This window comes from Globicephala melas, chromosome 11 (assembly GCF_963455315.2).
Source record: "Globicephala melas chromosome 11, mGloMel1.2, whole genome shotgun sequence".
Lineage (NCBI taxonomy): Eukaryota > Metazoa > Chordata > Mammalia > Artiodactyla > Delphinidae > Globicephala > Globicephala melas.
In genome coordinates, this window is record NC_083324.2 from 92,069,725 (window position 1) to 92,089,720 (window position 19,996).

The window sequence follows — 19,996 nt, forward strand, 5'->3', positions numbered from 1 at the left end:
ATGGTTTACATGGGTCCTTTTGTTAATCGTAAGTAATCAGTGCCAACTGGACAGTGGCAGGATGCTCTGTGGTGCCGGAGAACTGAGTGGTAAATGGATTTTTAAATTGTGAGTCGTTATAACTGTAATTGTGATATGCAGAAGGCCTGCAAGAATGCGATTCAATCTGGCGGACGGCGACACCCCACACTCCAAGGGACTCTCTGCTTACTTGATCCGCAAGCAGCCTACAACTGTGCAAAGTGGTTTTACAAACCACCCTACTGATGATCCAGCTAGGCTGGCTGTGGTCACCAGGCGTAAATTCCTCACTTCATAGCTACCTCTCTGCATCACTGAAACATTTTACAAGAAAGTCGTGGGAGGAAATGACAAGATAATCTTCTGTAAAATGCAGAATTTCAGCATTTCACCACTGGCCTTATTTCCAGTACACTCTAACCATTTTTGTTGTGCAAGCACAATCGATGCAAAAGTATAATTACTGGGCTGGAAAATAACAAACATCTACAGAATACGCTGAGATCTGTTCAAAAGTACTTGAAAAATAAAGCATATCACTTTCAAGGTATCTGATTAGTTTTCTGGCATAGCATAGCTCTCCTATCCACCATGACTCAATCACAGTTTCCTCCTTAAAAAAAATAACTAGGGTATGAGTTTTCAATGACCCTACTCCACGGACCAACAGAAAAAAAGAGAATGCCAAGAGACTATTGTCTTTTTCTCTTAACAGAGCTTTGAGAGACCTTCAGGGTCTTTAAAGCTTGCAAGAACTGTGTTCAACAAACAAGCACATACATTATAGAGTTACATCATCAGCTGACAGCCAAGGAAAAGTCAAAGGTTAATCACTCTGGTTTACTGCATCATTCCAAATGACCTCGTGCAAGATTTAACTTGACAACTGTTTGAACTTTACAGTCTGAAATTTCATCTACTTGTTTCATGAGTACTTTGTAATTACTCCCCTGGGGATATTAATATTGTTTTCCCTTTTTAATTGCTCTCTGAAAGGGATAGTGGTTTCATGTTTTTCCCTTCCTTTTAGATAACCAAGTCCCTGCCTGGCTAGCCCAAAGACACTTTCATTTTCTTTAAGTAATTAACGGAGAAAACAGAAATAACAAGATAGACCTCTAAGAACCTAGGCTGTGGAGCCAGACTGCTTGGTTCAAATCCCACCTCCAGCGATTAGTCCGCTGTGTAACGGTGAGCAGATTATTTCACTCCCTAAGGCTCAGTTTCCTCATCTGTAAAGCAGGAACAGTAACAGTATTGATCTCTTAAGTCCACTGGAAGGATTGGAACAGCTGATGTACATAGATATTTACCTCAGAGCTTGGCAGATGGTGAGTACTCAAATAATATTGGTTTTACAATATTTTTATTTACATACTATTGTTTTTACAAGGGAACAATTTTGGAATTGCTGTGTTCTCTGATTCCACAGTGAATAAGGTGGAAATGAAGTAGGAATAATAACAAACCTACTTTCATACACAATGCAGCGTCCCGAGGCCCCAGCACCGTTTCCACTGTGCATAATCATAAAGGGTCTGCCTGAATTCACTGAGCATCTTCAAAATTAGCAGGGCAAACACTGGGTGCCGTGCAGGATACACAAAAGCAGTGGCGCAGCACTGTCCCCAGGGAACTGACAATCTGGTTAGGAGACACACACACACACACACACACACACACACACACAAAGAGGTTAACGGTCCTATGCTGCCTTGTTAAATGGCTAGATACTTGTGCAGGTTCTTACAGCATCTTTTACGGTGGGCAGAAGAAAACCCAGCATTTTGTGGAAAGCTACAAACGCACAGAGATTTCCTGCAAGGTAAGATGACAAATCAGTGAGCTCCGCAGAGTAAGGCTGGGATATCACAGTCATGGCGCTTCAGCCAGAGGTGCCACTGTGGCAGTAACCTCATTAAAGGCAGGGAGCATCGGCAGCAAAAAAAAAAAAAAAAAAAAAAAAAAACCAGTGACAGCAAACAGTGGCTGCTTGGGTTTCCAGTGCCACCGGAACCACAATCTTAGAATCTGCAAAGGTTCCAGTTCAGAGGAAACCTTAAAAAAGCCACAGTCTGACTCAATTCTCTTACAGTAGAGACAGTGACACTGTTCTTACACGCGGGGAAGCCTCTGTGCACCATCACAGACACCCTCCTTGCTGGACCTCTCAGGACGGCCAGAGGGAGGAGACCAAGGGTACCCCAGAACGGGGATGACAGATAACTACCACCTAAGAAACAAGCCTATCACTTCTCTCTGGCACTCCTTCCTCTCAAGTTGCCCCCTTCCCGCCTCCCCAAATGTATGAGCGCCACCGTCACAAAACACCAGAAATCAGAAATCCGGGAGACCTTCCTCCCGTCCAATGCCAAATCTGCACTAGCTGCTTTCTCCCTGGCCTGCTGTCCATAACCACAGGTGGCCTCTGGAATTAATCCAAATTAATTGGAGGGACGTCTGCCCTCCACAACGTCTTATTTGGATCATTCATCTCAGGGCCACCTTTAGAGGCAAGAAGATTGAGGTCCCCGGCGGAACTAAATCTAAGTCGGCCTGTACCTGGATGCGGCTGGGCTTGGAGCGGTGATGGGAGAGGCGTGTGGGAAGACCGTGTACCGAGTTCAGCTATGGGAGATGCCCCCGAACCCGAGCCATAGTGGGTCGCCAGCCCAAGGAAGGTGGTTGCCCAGTCTGCAATTAAACCACCCAACCCTAACTCGCCTGCCGCGCCGCGCTTACCTTGGCCCAGAAAACCGCGTAGCGGACCTGCGGGTCCCAGGGGGCAGTGCAGGGCAAGTCCACATCCTCCGAACAGGCCACCTTCACCTCCCGCGCCGCGGGCACCAGGCTGCAGGCTACAAGAGGGAGAGAGAGCGGCGTGAGCAAGCGAGAAAAGGGGGTGTCCCGGGGAGGCGGGCGGGGGGCGCCGGGCGTCCGCGGGACCTACCGCAGCTCAGAAGCAGGAGCTGAAGGCCGCGCGACATCGCTGGGGACTGCCGGCGTGGGGCCCCGGAGCTGCCTCTTGTACCCGCACGCACCGGGACTGCCCCGGGCGGCAGTCCCGGGGGATCCCCGCGGGCGGCGGAAGCGGCGGCGCACCTCCCCCGCCTCCGCCACCCGGGGCGCCCCGGGCCCGCCCCCGCTGCCCCGGCCCCGCCCCCGCGCTCGGCCCCGCCCCCGCGCCCCAAGCCCGCGTCGCTGCTGCTGCTGCCGCTGCTGCTGCTGCCGCTGCTGCAGCTGCTGCCGCCGCCCAGCCGCGGCAACAGCAATCTCCGAGGAAAGCACCGCGCCCGCGGCTTGGCAAACCGCGCGCGCACGCCAGACACCTTCCCGCTGACCCTCCAAACAGAGCCGGGAACCAGGCCAGCCGAGGCTGTTAGGTCTTTTGCACGGAAGCGAAACAAGGTTCCGAGAGGAGGAGCAGCTCTCCCGATCGCCCAGCTGCCAGTGGTGACATCACAGTGAACCCAAGGACTCGCCTTTCTCCAGGTTCTGTGATCATCAGACTAGGTTTCCCAAGGAACCCGGCTAATCCGTCATACTTGGCCCCCGGCCTTCTGGCGTTGTCCGTCCATATCATGCAGCCTGTTTAAATTATTTCAACAAAGAAGAACATCTCCTATTAAAACGAAGGTCTCTCACACACACACACACACACGCACACACACACACACACACAGAAAATGTATGAAAAAGATTGTTTTTAATCCAGAAGAAAATAAAATTGCCTCTAACCATCCCGAAGTAACCTCTGGTAACATTCTGGTGTCTTTGCTTCAGTGCATAGACACTGCACGTGCTGTTTTGTAATCTACTTCATATTAGCTTAATATTCTGCAAGAGCTTCCACATCATTAAAAAGAATCAAGAGCATCGTTTTGATGGCTACATAATATTCCGTCCTACAGTTGTACCATAAATTAGAACCTATTAGTGTTGGACATGTTTAGTCTAGGGTTAGTAGTCTAGATAATGTTAGTATTAGTTATTTCTTTTACTATTATTAAATTACAAACAACGCTGTCATTGTTATGATGAACTTCTGTGTAGATAAAGTTTTGCTCTAATATAGCGTATTTTCTTAGAATAAATACCTAGAGGACATTGTACCAGGTCAAAGGGGATTTACGATTTTATTAACTGTTGGCAAAATAACCTCCACAGAGGTGTCCTCAAACTACATTCCCACCTGCAGTGCATGAACATGCCTCTCTCCCAACACTCTTGGCAACGCAAGCTGTCATGGAACTTTTCCACCTTTGTCCATTCAAGGGGTTAGAAAGAATTGCATCACATGACATTTTCATTTGCCCTGGGAGGTGGCTGTACCAATTGACAGTCACACTAGCTCTGTGCCAGTGCGCTTTCCCCATAACCCCCACTAAAACTGATGTTTTAATTAAGAAATTTTTAAAGATACAAAAATAGGTACAGAAAATAAACATATGTGTATGCGATAGATTCTTAATTAAACATCTGTTCCTTGCTAGATCCCATACCTGCATTTAAGCTTTCTTTCAATTTTTCAGTGTTTTAAACAATGTTGCACAGAGCTGGGGATGCTCAGGTCTTCTGACCCAGCAATCCCACCGCTTTATTAAATATTGACATCTTGTTCTCCAAAAGGTGTGTGCCCATTTATACTCTCCTCAGCAGGGCTTGGCATCACCAGATTCTTTTTCATGTGTGCCAATGTAATGAATATGAAATGTTAGTTCCCCTTTGTTTAATTTACATGACATTGATCACTAGGAGGGAGGAAAATCATTTCTTATGTTTTGAGGCCATTGGGTGTCCTCATATCATTTGGCCTTTTCCACTGGAGCTGTTTATAAATTCTGGGCCAAATCCTTTCTTCGTAAAGTGCGTGCCAAAGAGCTTCTCCAAGTCTCAGTTTTGTATTTTTCACTTTATGATCCCTTTAATGTACAAAAGGATTTTAAAAAATATTTTCATGTAGCTAAATTTATTGATTTTTTTCATTCATGGTTTGTGCTTCTGGTGTTGTGGTTAAGAAATCTTTTCCTACCCTGAGATCATAAAAACATTCTCTTTTATTTTCTTCCAAAACTTTTAAAGTCATGCTTTCTCATATGTAGGTCTTTAATCCACTTAAATATGGTTTGATATAGGGATCTAACTTATTTTTTCCATGTGGATAAGCAGTTGTTCCAATGCTGCTTGCTTAAAGTCCTTATTTCCCCACTGATTTGAAATAGCATCTCTGTTATATACAAATTTTCATGTGTGTGGGGGCCTGTTTCTGGACTGTATTCTGTCCTTTCCTGTGCTAATATCGCTTTCTTATTGCTTAGTCACACTAGAGTTAAGTCTTACTATGGTGATGGAGTGAGGGAGCCCTCATATGTTGATCTACCTCTTCTAGATTGGCCTGGCGTTCTTGGTTCTTTGCTCTGCCTTATACACATTAGAATCAACTTGTGAACCTCAAAAAAAACTAGCTTGAATTTTAATAGGAAGACATTCATAAATTGCAGAAAATTAACATCTTTAGAAATCAGTTCTACAGGTCCATCAATATTGAGTATCTTTCCATTTATTTAGGTCTTCGGGAATTTTTAAAATTTCATACATAAAAGTTTTCTACACCTTTTGGTAGATGTATTCCTATGTACCTTTCTATCTGGGGTTGCTATTTTCACATGTATAGTTTTCTAAACTAAGTTTTTCTAGTTGCTTGTTGCCAGTGAATAAAAATTTACTTTTGTATAGCCAGCAATCTTGCCGAACTTTCTTATAATGTTAACAATTTGTTCTTAGACTCTCCATTAAGACAGTTTTATAGTCGTGAATTATTTAAAGGGTTTTTTTCCTCCAAAATTCCAAATACGTGGCTGGTTTGAATTGGTCTAGCAGTTGAGTATGACCAGAATGTGGTCTGTGTGATTCTTTGCTGCTTATCGAGAAATGCTTTGTGACCTAACATGTGGTTTCTTAGTAAATGTGTCATGTGTTCTTGGAAAGAATGTCCGTTTGCCACAGGGGTGTCTGATCAACCTTGCTCATTGTGTTACTTAAGTCATAGCCCTACTAACTTTTTGTCACCTTAAACTGTCAGTTAATGAAAGAGATGTGTCCCAAAATCCCCGTGACTATGAAATTGCCCATGTATCTGAAATTTTATTAATTTTTTGCCTCATATAACTTGATGCTATGTTTTAGGTGCCTGCAAGTTATAATTATCTCTTCCCAGTGAATTGTTCCTTTTAATCTTTATTTAGTGACCATTTTTCCCTGAATATTTCTTTTTTGCTTCAAAGACAGTCTTGTCTACTCTTATTATAACCACATCACTTTCTTTGGGTTAATATTTTGCTAGTAACTTTCTATACTCTTACATTCAACATTTCTTTGTCCTTAAGTTCTATGTCTTTTTAAAGCATGCAGTTAGATTTTTCTAATCCAATACAACTGACTTTTGAGAGTTTAATTTTACTTTTTTCCTGAGTTCTGCTATATTTGAATTTATTTCAGTCATCTTGTTTCATGCTTCATACTTAATTGGACTTTTCTCTGCTTCTTTATTTTCTCTCTTACTTCTATCTTATATTGACCACACTTTTATATTCCATAGTGTTCTCTACTGGTTGAAAAGTTATACATAGAATTTCTCATCTTAAGTGATTACCTCTACATAACTTTTAATAAGCATAGTCGATCTAATAAAGTCTAAAAAATCAATGTTGCCAACCTTCTCCCCAAAATGCCTGAATGCCTGACCTCTGCACATCCCCTGCCCGTCTTACATACTATTGCGACCTATACCTTCACGCCACCTTGCGTTTCTACTCCCCAATTAGTCTTTTTTATGTATTAAGTATCTGTTCAAATCTATCTAATATCAGACATCTCACTGCTTCTTTATAGGGTCAGTTTCTTCTGAAGTATATTCTTGAGTAATTCTTTCAGCAAAAATCTGTTAGTAGTAAATGCTGTTCATTTTTATTTGCCTGAAAATGTTTATTTTGCCCATATTCTCAAATAATAATTTAGTTATAAATAGATGGCTGTTTTATCTTAGCACCTTGACTATATGATTCTGTTCTGTTTTTGCTGTTGCAAAGTTCTGGACAAACTGATACTCATTATTTTGTAGGCAACTTGTCTTTTATCTATAAGTGCTTCTAAGATCTTGCATTTCTACTTGGTGTTGTTTCAGTTATACTGTGCTGTGTCTAGTAGAGAATTTCGTATTATTTAACCTGCTGAGGTTCGTAGCTTTCATTAGTTCTGGAAAATCTCCTTTATTGTCTTGGAATATTGCCTGACCTTCATTCTCTCTGCTGTTTCCCTCTAGAACACCTAATAGATGTGTGTTGGACCCTCCCACCCACACTCCATGTCAGTAAGCCCTTCTTCCAAGTGTTGTCTCCCTTCATTTCGCTGTGCAGGCTTCCAAGTAGTCCTCAGACCTGTCTTTCCAGTCACTATTATTTATTCAGTGATATATATCTTCAGTTTAACATATCAAGTTTTAAATTATAATTTTAAAAAGATTTCTGAAGTTATATTGGATTTCTTATTTAACTCAGTCTGGTTTTCTTTGAAGGTGTCTTATACTTTTTTTTTTTTTTTTTGGTAGGTCCTTGTCTTTTATCTATTTTATATATAGTAGTGTGTATCTGTTAATCCCAAACTCCTAATTTATCCCTCCCCCCCTTTCCCTTTTGGTAACCATAAGTTTGTTTTCTATGTCTGTGAGTCTCTTTCTGTTTTGTAGGTAAGTTCATTTGTATCATTTTTTTAGATTCCACATATAAGCAATATCATATGATATTTGTCTTTCTCTGACTTACTTCACTTAGAATGATAATCTCTAGGTCCCTCCATGATGCTGCAAATGGCATTTTTTCATTCTTTTTTATAGCTGAGTAATATTCCATTGTGTGTGTGTGTGTGTGTGTGTGTATATATATATATATATATACACCACATCTTCTTTATCCATTCATCTGTTGATGGACACATAGGTTGCTTCCATGGCTTGGCTATTGTAAATAGTGCTGCAGTGAACATTGGGGTGCATGTATCTTTTCAAATTCGAGTTTTCATCTTTTATGGATACATGCCCAGAAGTGGGGATTTCTAGGTCATATGGTAGTTCTATTTTTAGTTTTTGAAGGAACCTCCATACTGTTCTCCATAGTGGCTGCACCAAAAGTGTCCTATTCTTTTATTGTGTTCTTCATTAATCCTTTGATGACTTTTTATCATTTTAAATGTGTTTCTTTTATAATCTACCCAATGATTATATTATCTGAAGTTCTTGGAGTTTTACTATTGATTTTTGCTTTGTTTGTTAACTCTTTTTTATCGATTTTTTTTCATGTATTTTGTAATTTTTTCATTGTAAGTTAATCTTTAATAGGGGCTTCACATAGGGGGATCCTAGAGGGTCTGGGAGGAGGGTGTAGCCTCCTAGAGAGATTTTATGTTTGTTTCAGCCAGGTGCCCCAAAGGTATTAGCAGCCTGGGTTAGCATTTTATATTAATCTCTTAGTGGGATGTATCCTAGACCACTCTGGTAATTTAAATTTAAATACCATATCTTTGTGAGGGCACCTCTATGATTATAAATTAATAAATTAAAGGTAGGCTTTTGTTTTTTTTAAAAAAAAGCTTCTTTGTCATCTCGCTGGGTGAGTGGGCAATTGTTTGTAGTTCATCCTTACATTGGGGTGGGAGTGGGCTTCAGTTCCCACTTTCTCCTCTCCTGGGGCCCAGGCTTCCTCTTCTATGCCTGCTGGTTATTAAAACCTAAGCCCCTTGATTCCCCAGCCAATTCTGAAGCCCAAACAACTGCTTTTCCCCACCTGCACCCCCTCTGCTCTCCCACCCCACCCCTGCCCCTACCAAGAAGTCCCAGCATCAGCTCGTGCAGGCTCATAGCCCTTTCTTCATTTTTTTTTTTTTTTTTTTTTTGCGGTACGCGGGCCTCTCACTGCTGTGGCCTCTCCCGTTGCGGAGCACAGGCTCCGGACGCGCAGGCTCAGCGGCCATGGCTCACGGGCCCAGCTGCTCCGCGGCATGTGGGATCTTCCCGGACCGGGGCACGAACCCATGTCCCCTGCATCAGCAGGCGGACTCTCAAACGCTGCACCACCAGGGAAGCCCTCTTTCTTCATTTTTTACCCTCCAGATTGCCCTTACTCTCTTGCAGGTACAGCTAGATATTGGTTAGAATTTATTCATTATTTCTAGAAATTTGCAAAAGGTGTGTTTTTTTTTTTTTTGTATTACACAGAAAACCATGTTGCTGAAAATATAACTCCCCAATCTGTTATTTAACAGCCTAAAAATGTGACTTCACAGCAACTCCCGCTTAACCGCCAGAATTCCCACATTATTTTTCATCCTTAATGTATTCCTCCTCACTTCCTAAAAAGTCCCTCATACTGAGGTAGGAACATATTTCTGAGAAGTCCACTCCTTATGAAGCATTCTCGGGTTATACAGGCCACATTACAATAAAAAATTAGAGGATCTCAGAGTGTACTGGAAGTGGCAGTGATTAGGGGAAGGAACAGCTCCAAGCCCTACCGTGGGGGTCTTCCTTGAACAGGAGGACAGAGTTTACAGATGGCTCGATCTTCAATTTCACTTGAGAGAGAAAAGTAACATGAACACGAAGAAGTGCATATGATCTTTCTGAAACCAGTAGCTGTCACCTTCGCGTGTTTCTGCTCCATTACTTGAAGAAAAGAAGAACCCTACATCATTAGAAAACATTCTCACTGCCAACGGCAGGCACGCATTCACCTTGGGCAAAAAAACAAAAATAGCCAGTGCCCTCACCACTTCTGCGGACCCTCAAACCCTCCCTTCGCACGACTACTTACACCAGGACCGTGGCTTGTTATTCTATTTCTCTCAGAGGTCTTGCCAGTAGAGCAGGTCATCACGTTTGGAATTCGGACATTGGAGAACCTGGGCAGAGTCTGGAAGCCAGGAGAGGAGAAAGCTGAAGAACGACGTTATCTTAGTTCTCTTCACCTCCCCCCTCCCAGGGCAGGGCTCTGGGGGATGGGCATGGAAAGGAGGACGTTTTAGTTCACTATTAAACATTTACTAAGCAGCAGGTACGTTGTGCAAAGATTGTTCTGAAGAAGTTTATGTGGGCGGACACTCTTTTTTCAAGTGGACCTTGCTTTGTCTCTCAATTCTACACAATTTCTCTGGGAAGGTCTGAGGCTGGGGGCGAGGGGTGTGGAGTACAGAGCTTGAGGGTGGTTCTACAAAGAGGGAACGTACAGTGAGGATAGGAATCAGGGAAGGTGGAGATTGGATCAGGAGAGCAAGGAAATGAGAGCGAAGCATGGCCTTTGAGGGAAAGTCCTACAGGAGGGGCCAGTGAACACATTTTTGGTGTTGGAAGTCGTCAGACACTTATCAAATGCTGAGCACACCGCAAATATGCAAAAGATGTTTGTGATTGACTAGGAATAGCTCATCTGGTGACTGCTAGTTGACAGGGGGCAGAATCCATGGTTACTGCTCCGGGCACCCTTCTCTCTACCCAGACTCTCGCCTCTTGTGCTGACTGACCTGATGGATGAGGAAGTCCTATAAAAAGAAAAGGGTGGGTTTCCCCTTTGCCCCAAGGGTGCCTTCTGAAGCCCTCCTTTCAAGAGAAGGGTTTCTGAACGAAAAAAATGCTCTTGAACTAATCCTTCCAACGAATCTACCACAGTTGAGCCCAGTCAAGGGTCAAGGTTTGTGGCCAAGCACCTCGTGGTCTACAAACAGCCCTGTGTGGAGAGCTCTTATCAGCTGGCCATGGGGTCATGGGGCCTCACTCCCACAGCCCTGCCCTCAAGCTGATGGGACCTTCAGATACCCACTCCACCACTCCAGCTTCTCCCAGGGGCTTTGAGAACCAAAGAGAGGCTGAGAGGGAAACCCAAAGTGTGGATATGTAAATTATGTTTTTAAATAAAATTCCCCCATTAGGTTTTTCCCTTTGGACTACTTCTTAGTCACCCTGTACTTTCCAGTGATGTGCTCATCTGTTCACTTAATGAACAAAATAAATAGAAAGACCTCTTGCTTCCGTATTTTTCTGGCTGGCTTGCTTTTCTCCTCTAAGAAACTAGAAGTATTTAGAGATGCCATTCACAACAGGTACAAGTTGCAGAAAAACAAAACACAGAGAAATTGGCCTCAGACTTGATTTGAGGTGCTTTGGAGGAAAGCCTTCTCCCACACCAGGTTCCTCCAGGCACCAGACTCCTCCAAGGCCATGTGAAGAAGACCTGCCATCCGATGAATTCCTTGTGTTACAGTAACATCTACGCTGAAGTGACCTGTTCACATGCGCCTTCCTGTGTCTTTGGACTTGCTCTCTGTCCTTCTAGAACCTTCTTGCCGAATCACGGCCTGGCTTCCTCCCTCATTTGATTCAAGTCTGTTCAGACATCACCTTTCCAGAACAGTCTCTTTTAACTACTTCGTATAAAAGAGTAAACCTCTGCCACCTCCTTTACCCCATTTTATTTTTCTCCATAGTACTTCTCATGATCTGAAATTATCTCACATATTAGTTTGCTTTTTATATTTTGTTTCCTCCACTAGAATTTAGAGTTGTATCTTTTTAAAAAATTGCAGTATAAATGTTATATAATGTATATGTTGCAAAATGATCACCATAATAAGTCCAGTTAACATCTATCACCATATATAATTACAAAAATTTTTTTTCTTGTGATGAGTCCTTATGAGATCTAATCTCTTAGTAACTTTCAAATATGCAATATGGTGTAATTAACTATAGTCCCCATGCTGTACATTACAGCCCCATGACTTATTTACGTTATAATTGGAAATAGGTACCTTTTGACCACCTCCACCCATTTTGTTTACCCCTCACTCCCTGCCTCTGGCAACCACTAACCTGTTCTCCGTATCCACAAGTTTTTTGTTTTTTAGATGCCACATATGAGTGAGCTCATATGGTGTTTGTCTTTCCCTGTCTGACTTATTTCACTTAGCATAATACCAACAAGGTCCATCCATGTTGTCATAATAAGGTTTCCTTCTTTTTTATGGTTGAATAATATTCCAGTATATATATATATATATATATATATATATATATATATATATCTCACTTTTTAAAATCCATTCATACATTGATGGTCATTTAGGTTGATGCCATGTCTTGGCTATTGTAAATAATGTCACAATAAACACGGGGGTGCACATATCTTTTCAAGTTAGTGTTTCCTTTTCTCTGGATGAACATCCACAAGTGAAATTGTTGAATCACATGGTAGTTCTAGGTTTTGTTTTGTTTTGCGGAAACTCCATACTGTTTTCCATAGTGGCTGCACCAATTTACATTCCCACCAGCAGTGCACAGAGGCTCCCTTTTCTCCACATCCTCGCCAACTTTTGTTATTTCTTGCCTTTTTGATAATAGCCATTTTAACAGGTGTGAGGCGATATCTCATTGTGGTTTTGATTCACATTTTCCTGATGATTAGTGACGCTGAGCACCTTTTCGTGTACCAGTTGGCCATCTGTATGTCTTCTCTGGAAAAATATTTATTCAGATCCTCTGCCCAATTTTTTTTTTTTTTCTTTTTGCGGTACACGGGCCTCTCACTGCTGTGGCCTCTCCCACTGCGGAGCACAGGCTCCGGACGCACAGGCTCAGCAGCCACGGCTCACGGGCCCAGCTGCTCCACAGCATGTGGGATCTTCCCAGACCGGGGCAAGAACCTGTGTCCCCTGCATCGGCAGGCGGACTCTCAACCACTGCGCCACCAGGGAAGCCCTGCCCATTTTTTAATTGAACTTTTTATTTTGCTATTGAGTCGTAAGAGTTCTTTATGTATTTTGGGTATTTACCCCTTATCAGATATATGATTTGCAAATACTTTCTCTCATTTAGTAGGTTGCCTTTTCATTTTTTTGACAGTTTCCTTCTCTGTGCGGATGCTTTTTAGTTTTATGTAGTCCCACTTGTTTATTTTTGCTTTTGTCACCTCTGCTTTTGGTGTCAAATACAAAAAAATCATCAGAGAGACCAATGCCAAAGAGCTGAGCATGTATGCTTTCTTCTAGGATTTTTATGGTCTCAGTTCTTACATTCAAGTCTTTAGTCCATTTTGAATTGATTTTTGTGTATGGTGTAAGATAGGGGTGCATTTTCATTCTTTTGCATGTGGCTATCCAGTTTTCCCAACACCATTTATTAAGGAGACTGTCCTTTCTTCACTATATTTTTGACTCCTTTGTCATAATTGATGGTGTATTTCTGAGCTCTCAGTTCTGCTAATTATGTATCTGTTTTTATGCCAATGCCTTACTGTTTTGATTACCATAGCTTTTAATACAGTTTGAAACCATGGAGGTGATGCCTCTAGCTTTGTTCTTCTTTCTCAGAATTGCTTTGGCTATTCAGGGTTCCATTTGTTTTTTTATGGAGGCTTCATCACATAAGCATGATTAATTAAATCATTGGCCATTGGTGATTGAATTCGATTTCCAGCCCCTCTCCCCTTCCTGGAGATTAGGGGAGTGGGGAAGGTAGATGGGACTGAAAGTTCCAATCTTCTGATTACATGGTTGCCATCACTGGAGGCTTGGAAGGTCTAAAGCAGAGACTGCAAACGGGTACCTACAGGGCCATGAAGGTAACATGAATGCATAAAAAGAGCCAGTTGCCTGACACTAAATTTGACCTATGTGAGAATGGAGGCAATAGGGAGTAGTGAGGTCCATGGCAAACTGAACAGCAACAGCCCACCTAAAAGGAGCAGCCACTACTCAGCTCCAGCCAACAGTTGCTAATGTGAAAATGTTAACCCAGCATTGTCAAATCTTTCTGGGATTTTTCTGCAGAGAAGCTGAGAATTTAGCTATTTATATGAAATCTCTTGAATGTTGCAAACCATTGATTTTTGTTCAAAACACTATGCAGGACAAAACAAACACATCCATGGCTGTCATTTATGTCATAGGATACAACATTTGGTGGTAGCAGTCTTGTCTGGGACCTTACAGAGAGGATCCTTGATGGCCTGGGTCAGTGCCAGGTGACTGGTTGCCTCACATGAAGCTAGATGATGGATTTCAGTTGAGAGAGAAAAAAATCATGCTAAGAGGAGAGAAGATTGAGCAAGTGGTTGCCAAGGACAAAGTTCTCCATCACCACTTGGCTGCAGGCCATTCCCATCACAGCTTATTAAGGAGTCATTTAAGTGTCACAAAATGATTCATTCACATTTTTCTTCTTTGGGGTATAACACCCATAATAACCAAGCAAAGTGGAAAACATCTGTCTTAGCCACTTACATGTATAACTCTCTGGATGATGCTTGAGATCGTCTCAGGGACTCCCAAATGCACCAACAGCAGCACAAACAGACATGGTCTTGGCCTTGGGCGAGGGAGAAAGACAGGAGATGCTCACAAGCTCACCCTCCTCCGGGCACCACCCCAAACACTGACCTACTATCATGCTGTATGTTTGCAGGATTCTGCTCTTCAGAACAGAGAACAGGAGGTGAGCTTTCTGTCTGGTGTGACTGAAAGCTACGAACATGAGCACCTTCTCTGTTTTCCAAAATGGAATTCAGCTGGAGACACAGTAGAGCTGTCAGGAAGTCCTAGGACTGCCTTTCAGGTGTTTATTCTCTAGTATCGGGTCCTGGGGTTGACATCCCTCAGCTATACATACGCAAGAATCATTATCCCAGAGATGAGTCATTTGTAAGAGGATGGTATTTGTTTAACACCAGATGTTGCTTGCTTTCCCTCATTTCCTTGCTGTTCGTAGCCCTGGGGATGCTGCACAAATGATGGTTTTGAGGAAGGCCAGGAAAAGTCTCCCCAACCCGAACAGGTCTGTGAGCAGCTGCCGGAGGAAGAGCCGAGATGGCAGAGCGTCCATCTCTCATGGTAAATGCAGCAATGGTGCTTCCTGCACAAAAGCATCTGAGCTTCTTTAAGGGTTTCATTTTCTAGAACCGATATCAACAGTGCCACGGAAAGCACATTCCACTAGGACCAGAAGGAGAAAAGAAAGTAACACTTACTGAGCGGTACTCACCACACACGCACATCACACTGCTTAATCCTTATGATAATTCCGATGGGTGATACTCAGATTTCTATTTCTCTACCTCAGGGAATTGAGGCCCAGATAGGCCTGACCCAAGAGACCAGTGTTAATTAATCATGTGTCTTGGACTTTGCAGATTTTGAATGCTCTGTTCCACAGACCCTGGCTGGGGCTTCAGAATCTGTGCCCACTCTGTTGTTCTGCCAAGAAGAGCCCAGTGACCCCACACTTTGGTGCCCTACCAAACTTATTCCACAAATACCCTCTAGGCCACACAAGTGAGCATCAAGCCGAAAGGGAAGAGAGGATTCAAATTTGCTTGTGGTCACTCACATAACAGAGAGGCAAACAAGCTGAAGAAAGTTCCTGAAAAACACATACACAGTAGCTTACACGAGAGCAAAATACCATGACGTCACTGAGTTAAAGGCTAACTTTCACATGTCTCCCAGCTAACAGAATAGACCTTACCGAAAGGGTTAAACATGAGAGCACAGTCAACTGTCTACTATTCAAAAGGCAGGCTTGAGTGGGGACTTGAGTCCAAAAAGTATACCTAAAAAAGGGAGTTTGCCAACCAGGAAAAAGAGGGGTGAGATGTTTGGGGAGCAGAAGCCAACATCTCAGTGGCATCTGAAGTGTAGTAAGTTGGTCCAAATTGGAAGAGGCAGACAGTGTGTGTGTGTGTGTGTGTGTGTGTGTGTGTGTGTGTGTGTGTGTGTGTGTGTGTGTGTGTGTGTTCAGGGTTGGTGGGTCAGGAAGGTAGATGATCGGCATCAGGGGATGTGACAATGTTTGCCCGGGTTTTGGACAGGGAAGTCGAGCTGGGAAACAAGGCCAGACTCTTGACCTGAGGACTCTGGGCATCTGGGTGGGAGTCAGGCAAGACCAAGACCCCCAAGCTGAGCACAGATTCCCATCCGGGGCCTTCAGACTTGTTCCCTGAGCTTCCATAGTCGTGAGCCTGGAGCTGGGTGTTGTAGACAGAAACATAACCCTCTAAAAGCTGTGAGAGCTGTGGGATTTGGAGAGCCTTTATTTGTCAAAGAGCATCTCCACTGATCTGCGTGTCTTAACAAACTTTCGCATTTGGGGTTCATGTTCTCTGGGTGATGAGGCTCCACAGCTGCTGCTGGCAACTGAGTGAGAAAAATTACAATTTGGGGTTTGTGGATTTGAGGATATGCCTAAGTGGGAGTGGGTATATGTGCGCATGTCTGTGTGTTTCTCCAGGATTGAGGTGCCTCTTTTGGATGGAAGTTCAGGGCTGGGAACCCCCAAGCACCGCTTCTTTCTGAACAAAGGAAGCCGCAGGAATGGGTGAGGGTGGAGGTGTCTGGAACTTCCCCACCCTACCCCCTCCCCCTCTCCTACCCCAATTCAGGCCCCATCTGTCAATCTTGGAACCCAATCCCATTGGCAAATTACAGCCTGAGAGTAAGAGCTGATAGGACCTGGCCCCTCCTCCACACAGGACCTCCTGAGACACAGCTAGGAAACAGAGATGGGGTTTTTCTCACCTGTTCTCTCCAGTCCTCGTGAGCACAAGCCAGTGGGCTCCAAGTCCAGCATGTACTTTTCTTCTACATTTACGCCAACTTACCAATTACTATACATGACTGAAAATAACCTACATCTGAATCTTATTTCTAACATCTTAACTGGTCCTGGACCATAATCTTTCATTCTCAACAAAGACCCAGGTCTGACATTCCACATGTCCCATTTGTCACCTCACCCATGGACCCATCCATCCAAGTCCATTCATTATTCCTGCTCCCCTAAAGGTTAACTTCTCACATTATCTATTTTTCCCTCATGAAGACATAGAGCCCTTCCTGTCAACAGGCCTCAGGCACAGTCAGCCTCAAGTGCATGGCCAAAGCCACACTGGGGTCACCCAGTCAACCAGGGCTCATTACAGCTTTGGTCTTCTGAAGGTGACCCAGGTCCAGTTCACCTGGCTGGGACACATCATTTTCCAGGATCTAACTTCAGATCTGGGGATTCTCAGAAAGTCTGGATGGAACAGAATGCTTGAAGTAGGAGGATAGTTTTCAACACTTAGGAGCTCTTTTAGAAAGAGCTATGGCTTTGGTTTTGTAGCCAGGGTGGGCTGTCCAGAGTAATTGACCCTTTGAGGGTTTAAGCTCACCCCCTCGTGTTCCTGCATGACAACAAGTAGCTCTCCATTCACCTGGCCTGCACTGCCCAGGAGTCCCAGGATCCTTCCTGTGGTGCCACTCGAGCCAGCCCTGCAAAAATTGTCCCTACGATCTCTCCTGGCTCTCTACGATCTCTCTCAAGGCTCTCAAATTGTCTTTGAGTTTTAAGGAATGCCAGGCTCTACAAACTTAAAGAGAAATCTCTTAGTAAAGCCTCTTAGATTTAGCCTTCACAGCTTAATCCAACCCTGGAAAGTTGCCAGGGGAACAGACTGAAAAGGAGCATTAGGGGACCCCTAGGGGTGGTGGAGACCTGAACTTCCTGTGCTGAAATTCTGTGAGTCCTTGATGAATGATTAACTGAGAACCCACCCGCTCCCCACTCTCATTTGCAGGCGCCTCCTACCTCCCAGCCACTGCCCTTTGCTCATGAAGATTTTAGGATGAGGTTCACTGTTTCTCTGTCGCTACCATCTCAACCACAAAGACAACCTGCCCACATTCTGGCCCTTCAGTCTTTTTATATCTTTGTTGACATCTTTCTTCTATCCCATTTTATCCATCCACCCCCAGGAACATCATCTCCCCTTCCAAAGACTCCAACATTTCTTAAACCCCTTCAGGATCTTTAACCCATTGTCACTATCTTCTTCACATCCACCCCCCTCGCCCACTGTCCTTATTTCCCCTCCTTACTCAACTTGGATCCCTAGCCCATCATTCTGCTCACTTGCATCCATGCTGCCTTCACTACTTAATCCCTGTTTCCATTTGTCATGCTTGTTTGGCTAAATCCCAACTCTGTTTAAACTCAACTCCTTGCCTACTCAGCTCCCAAGCTCAAACCATTGCGTGAGGCTAGAGGAAAACACATAACTATGCAGATGGGTCTTGCTTTCTATTTATTACCACAAACCTCAAGTGGGCCCTCAGCACTGTCTGAGTGATTACCCTTCTTCTCCCCTTTCCCCACTCTCAGCTGATGACCTTGGTTCTTATTTCACTGGAAAACAAAGTCAGAAGAGAATTCTTCTCACCAACAAGTCTACTGACTTCTGAATCTGTATTCACTGGCTCCTTCCAGAATTCTCCACATGTCCTTATTCAAGGACATCACAATTTTCCCCTCTCTCTCCTGACTCATCTCTCTACTTGGTCATTTCCCTCAGCCTACAAATATTCTATAATAACTCCTGTCTTTTGAAAACAATCTTCTGTGAAAGAGGAATGGTCCTATAAGGTATTAATACACACTACGAAGCCTCTATAATCCAAACAGTGTGGTATCAACACCTAAAAAGACAGATCAATGGAATAAAATGAGAAGTCAAGAAATAGGCCCAAATACTTGAAGAAATCTAGGTTATGATAAGGAGATATCCCAAAATCACTGGGGCTGACTCATTTGGGGCTAACTGGTTAGTCATTAAAAAAATTAATTTAGCTCTATTTCTTACATGATATATAAGAATAATTGCCAAATGAATCAAAGATCTAGATGCAAAATGAAATTGCACAAGTACTAAAAGAAAACATGGATGAACTTTTAGATAACAGGGGTAGGAAAATATATTTTTTAATATGACTAAAACTCTACATGCTACAAAGGAGAAACTGATAAATTTGACTACAAAAAAAAGCTTTAGCATAGTCAAAACACAAATGAAAACTGACAGAAAAATATTTGTAGCATAGATCATGAAGAACCAATATCTAATATTTTAAAAATTAAGAAAGACCAAAAATCCAATAGAAAAGTGAGCAAAAGACATGAACAGACAATCCATTAAAAGAAATATAAAATTCAAACATATGAAAATATGATCAACTTCACTCATAATAAAATATGCAAATTAAACCCACATTGAATAACATTTTTACCCATGATGTTGGAAAAAAAAAAAAAAATCAAAAGTTTAACAATACCCTCTGTTGGTGAGACTAAAGAAACAGGCACTCAGGAACACTGCTGGTGGGAATGTGGTATGGGACCACCTCTATGGAGGGGAACTTGGCAATACCTAACAAACCTATGCATGCATTTACCCTTCCACCCAGCGATTCCTCTTCTGGAAATTTACTCCAAATATATACCTCTAGCAATATAAAAATACAGATACCCAGAACCTACTGTATAAAACAGGGAACTATATTCAATGTCTTATAATAACCTATAATGGAAAAGAATCTGAAAAAGAATATATATATACATATATTTATATGTATATATTGTAAATCAACTATACTTCAATAAAAAGAAAATACAGATACCCAAGATTATTTATTGTAGCATTACTTATAATTTCAAAATATTGGAAACGCCCTAAAAGCCCAGGCACAGGAGATTGGTTGAATAAAATATGGTACACACAAACAATGAGGTAATGAGATATTAAAGAATAAGAGGAAGAGCTCTGTGAGTGGAAATAGAATGATTTCCAGGAGATACCGTGAAGTGAAAAGACTAAGTACAAAAGAGCATATATCATCTGCTATCTTTTATGTAAGACATAAGGGAAATAATAAGATTTGTATATATCTGCTTCTCTTTACAAAACAAAACACAGGAGGAACAATCCAAAAAGTAATGTAGTTGGTTTCCTACAAGGTGCGTGGGGGGATGGGGTGAACTACAGCCTGGGGGGATGCTTTTCTGAGCCTTCCTTTCTGTATAGTTTTGACTTTAGGTAGCATTTCGGTGTTTTACATATCAAAAAAT

General features: G+C 42.7%; 1 protein-coding gene across 3 annotated transcripts in view; it reads right to left on the bottom strand.

The window, feature by feature from the left end:
- Positions 1–14,368, bottom strand: part of CD83 (CD83 molecule) — a 29,265-nt gene extending 14,897 nt beyond the window's left edge. For 2 of the 3 annotated variants that reach the window (XM_030881386.3, XM_030881385.2), the window contains exons 1-2: positions 2,972–3,155; positions 2,764–2,879 (exon numbers count right to left, since the gene is read on the bottom strand). In XM_030881386.3, the coding sequence (XP_030737246.1) occupies positions 2,764–2,879; positions 2,972–3,008 (153 nt within the window). In that variant the 5' untranslated portion in view covers positions 3,009–3,155. Of the gene's footprint in view, positions 1–2,763; positions 2,880–2,971; positions 3,156–3,503; positions 3,610–9,884; positions 9,973–14,343 lie in introns of those variants that run through there. The other variant, XM_070046776.1, reaches the window with a different exon arrangement.
- Positions 14,369–19,996: the final 5,628 nt, after the last annotated feature.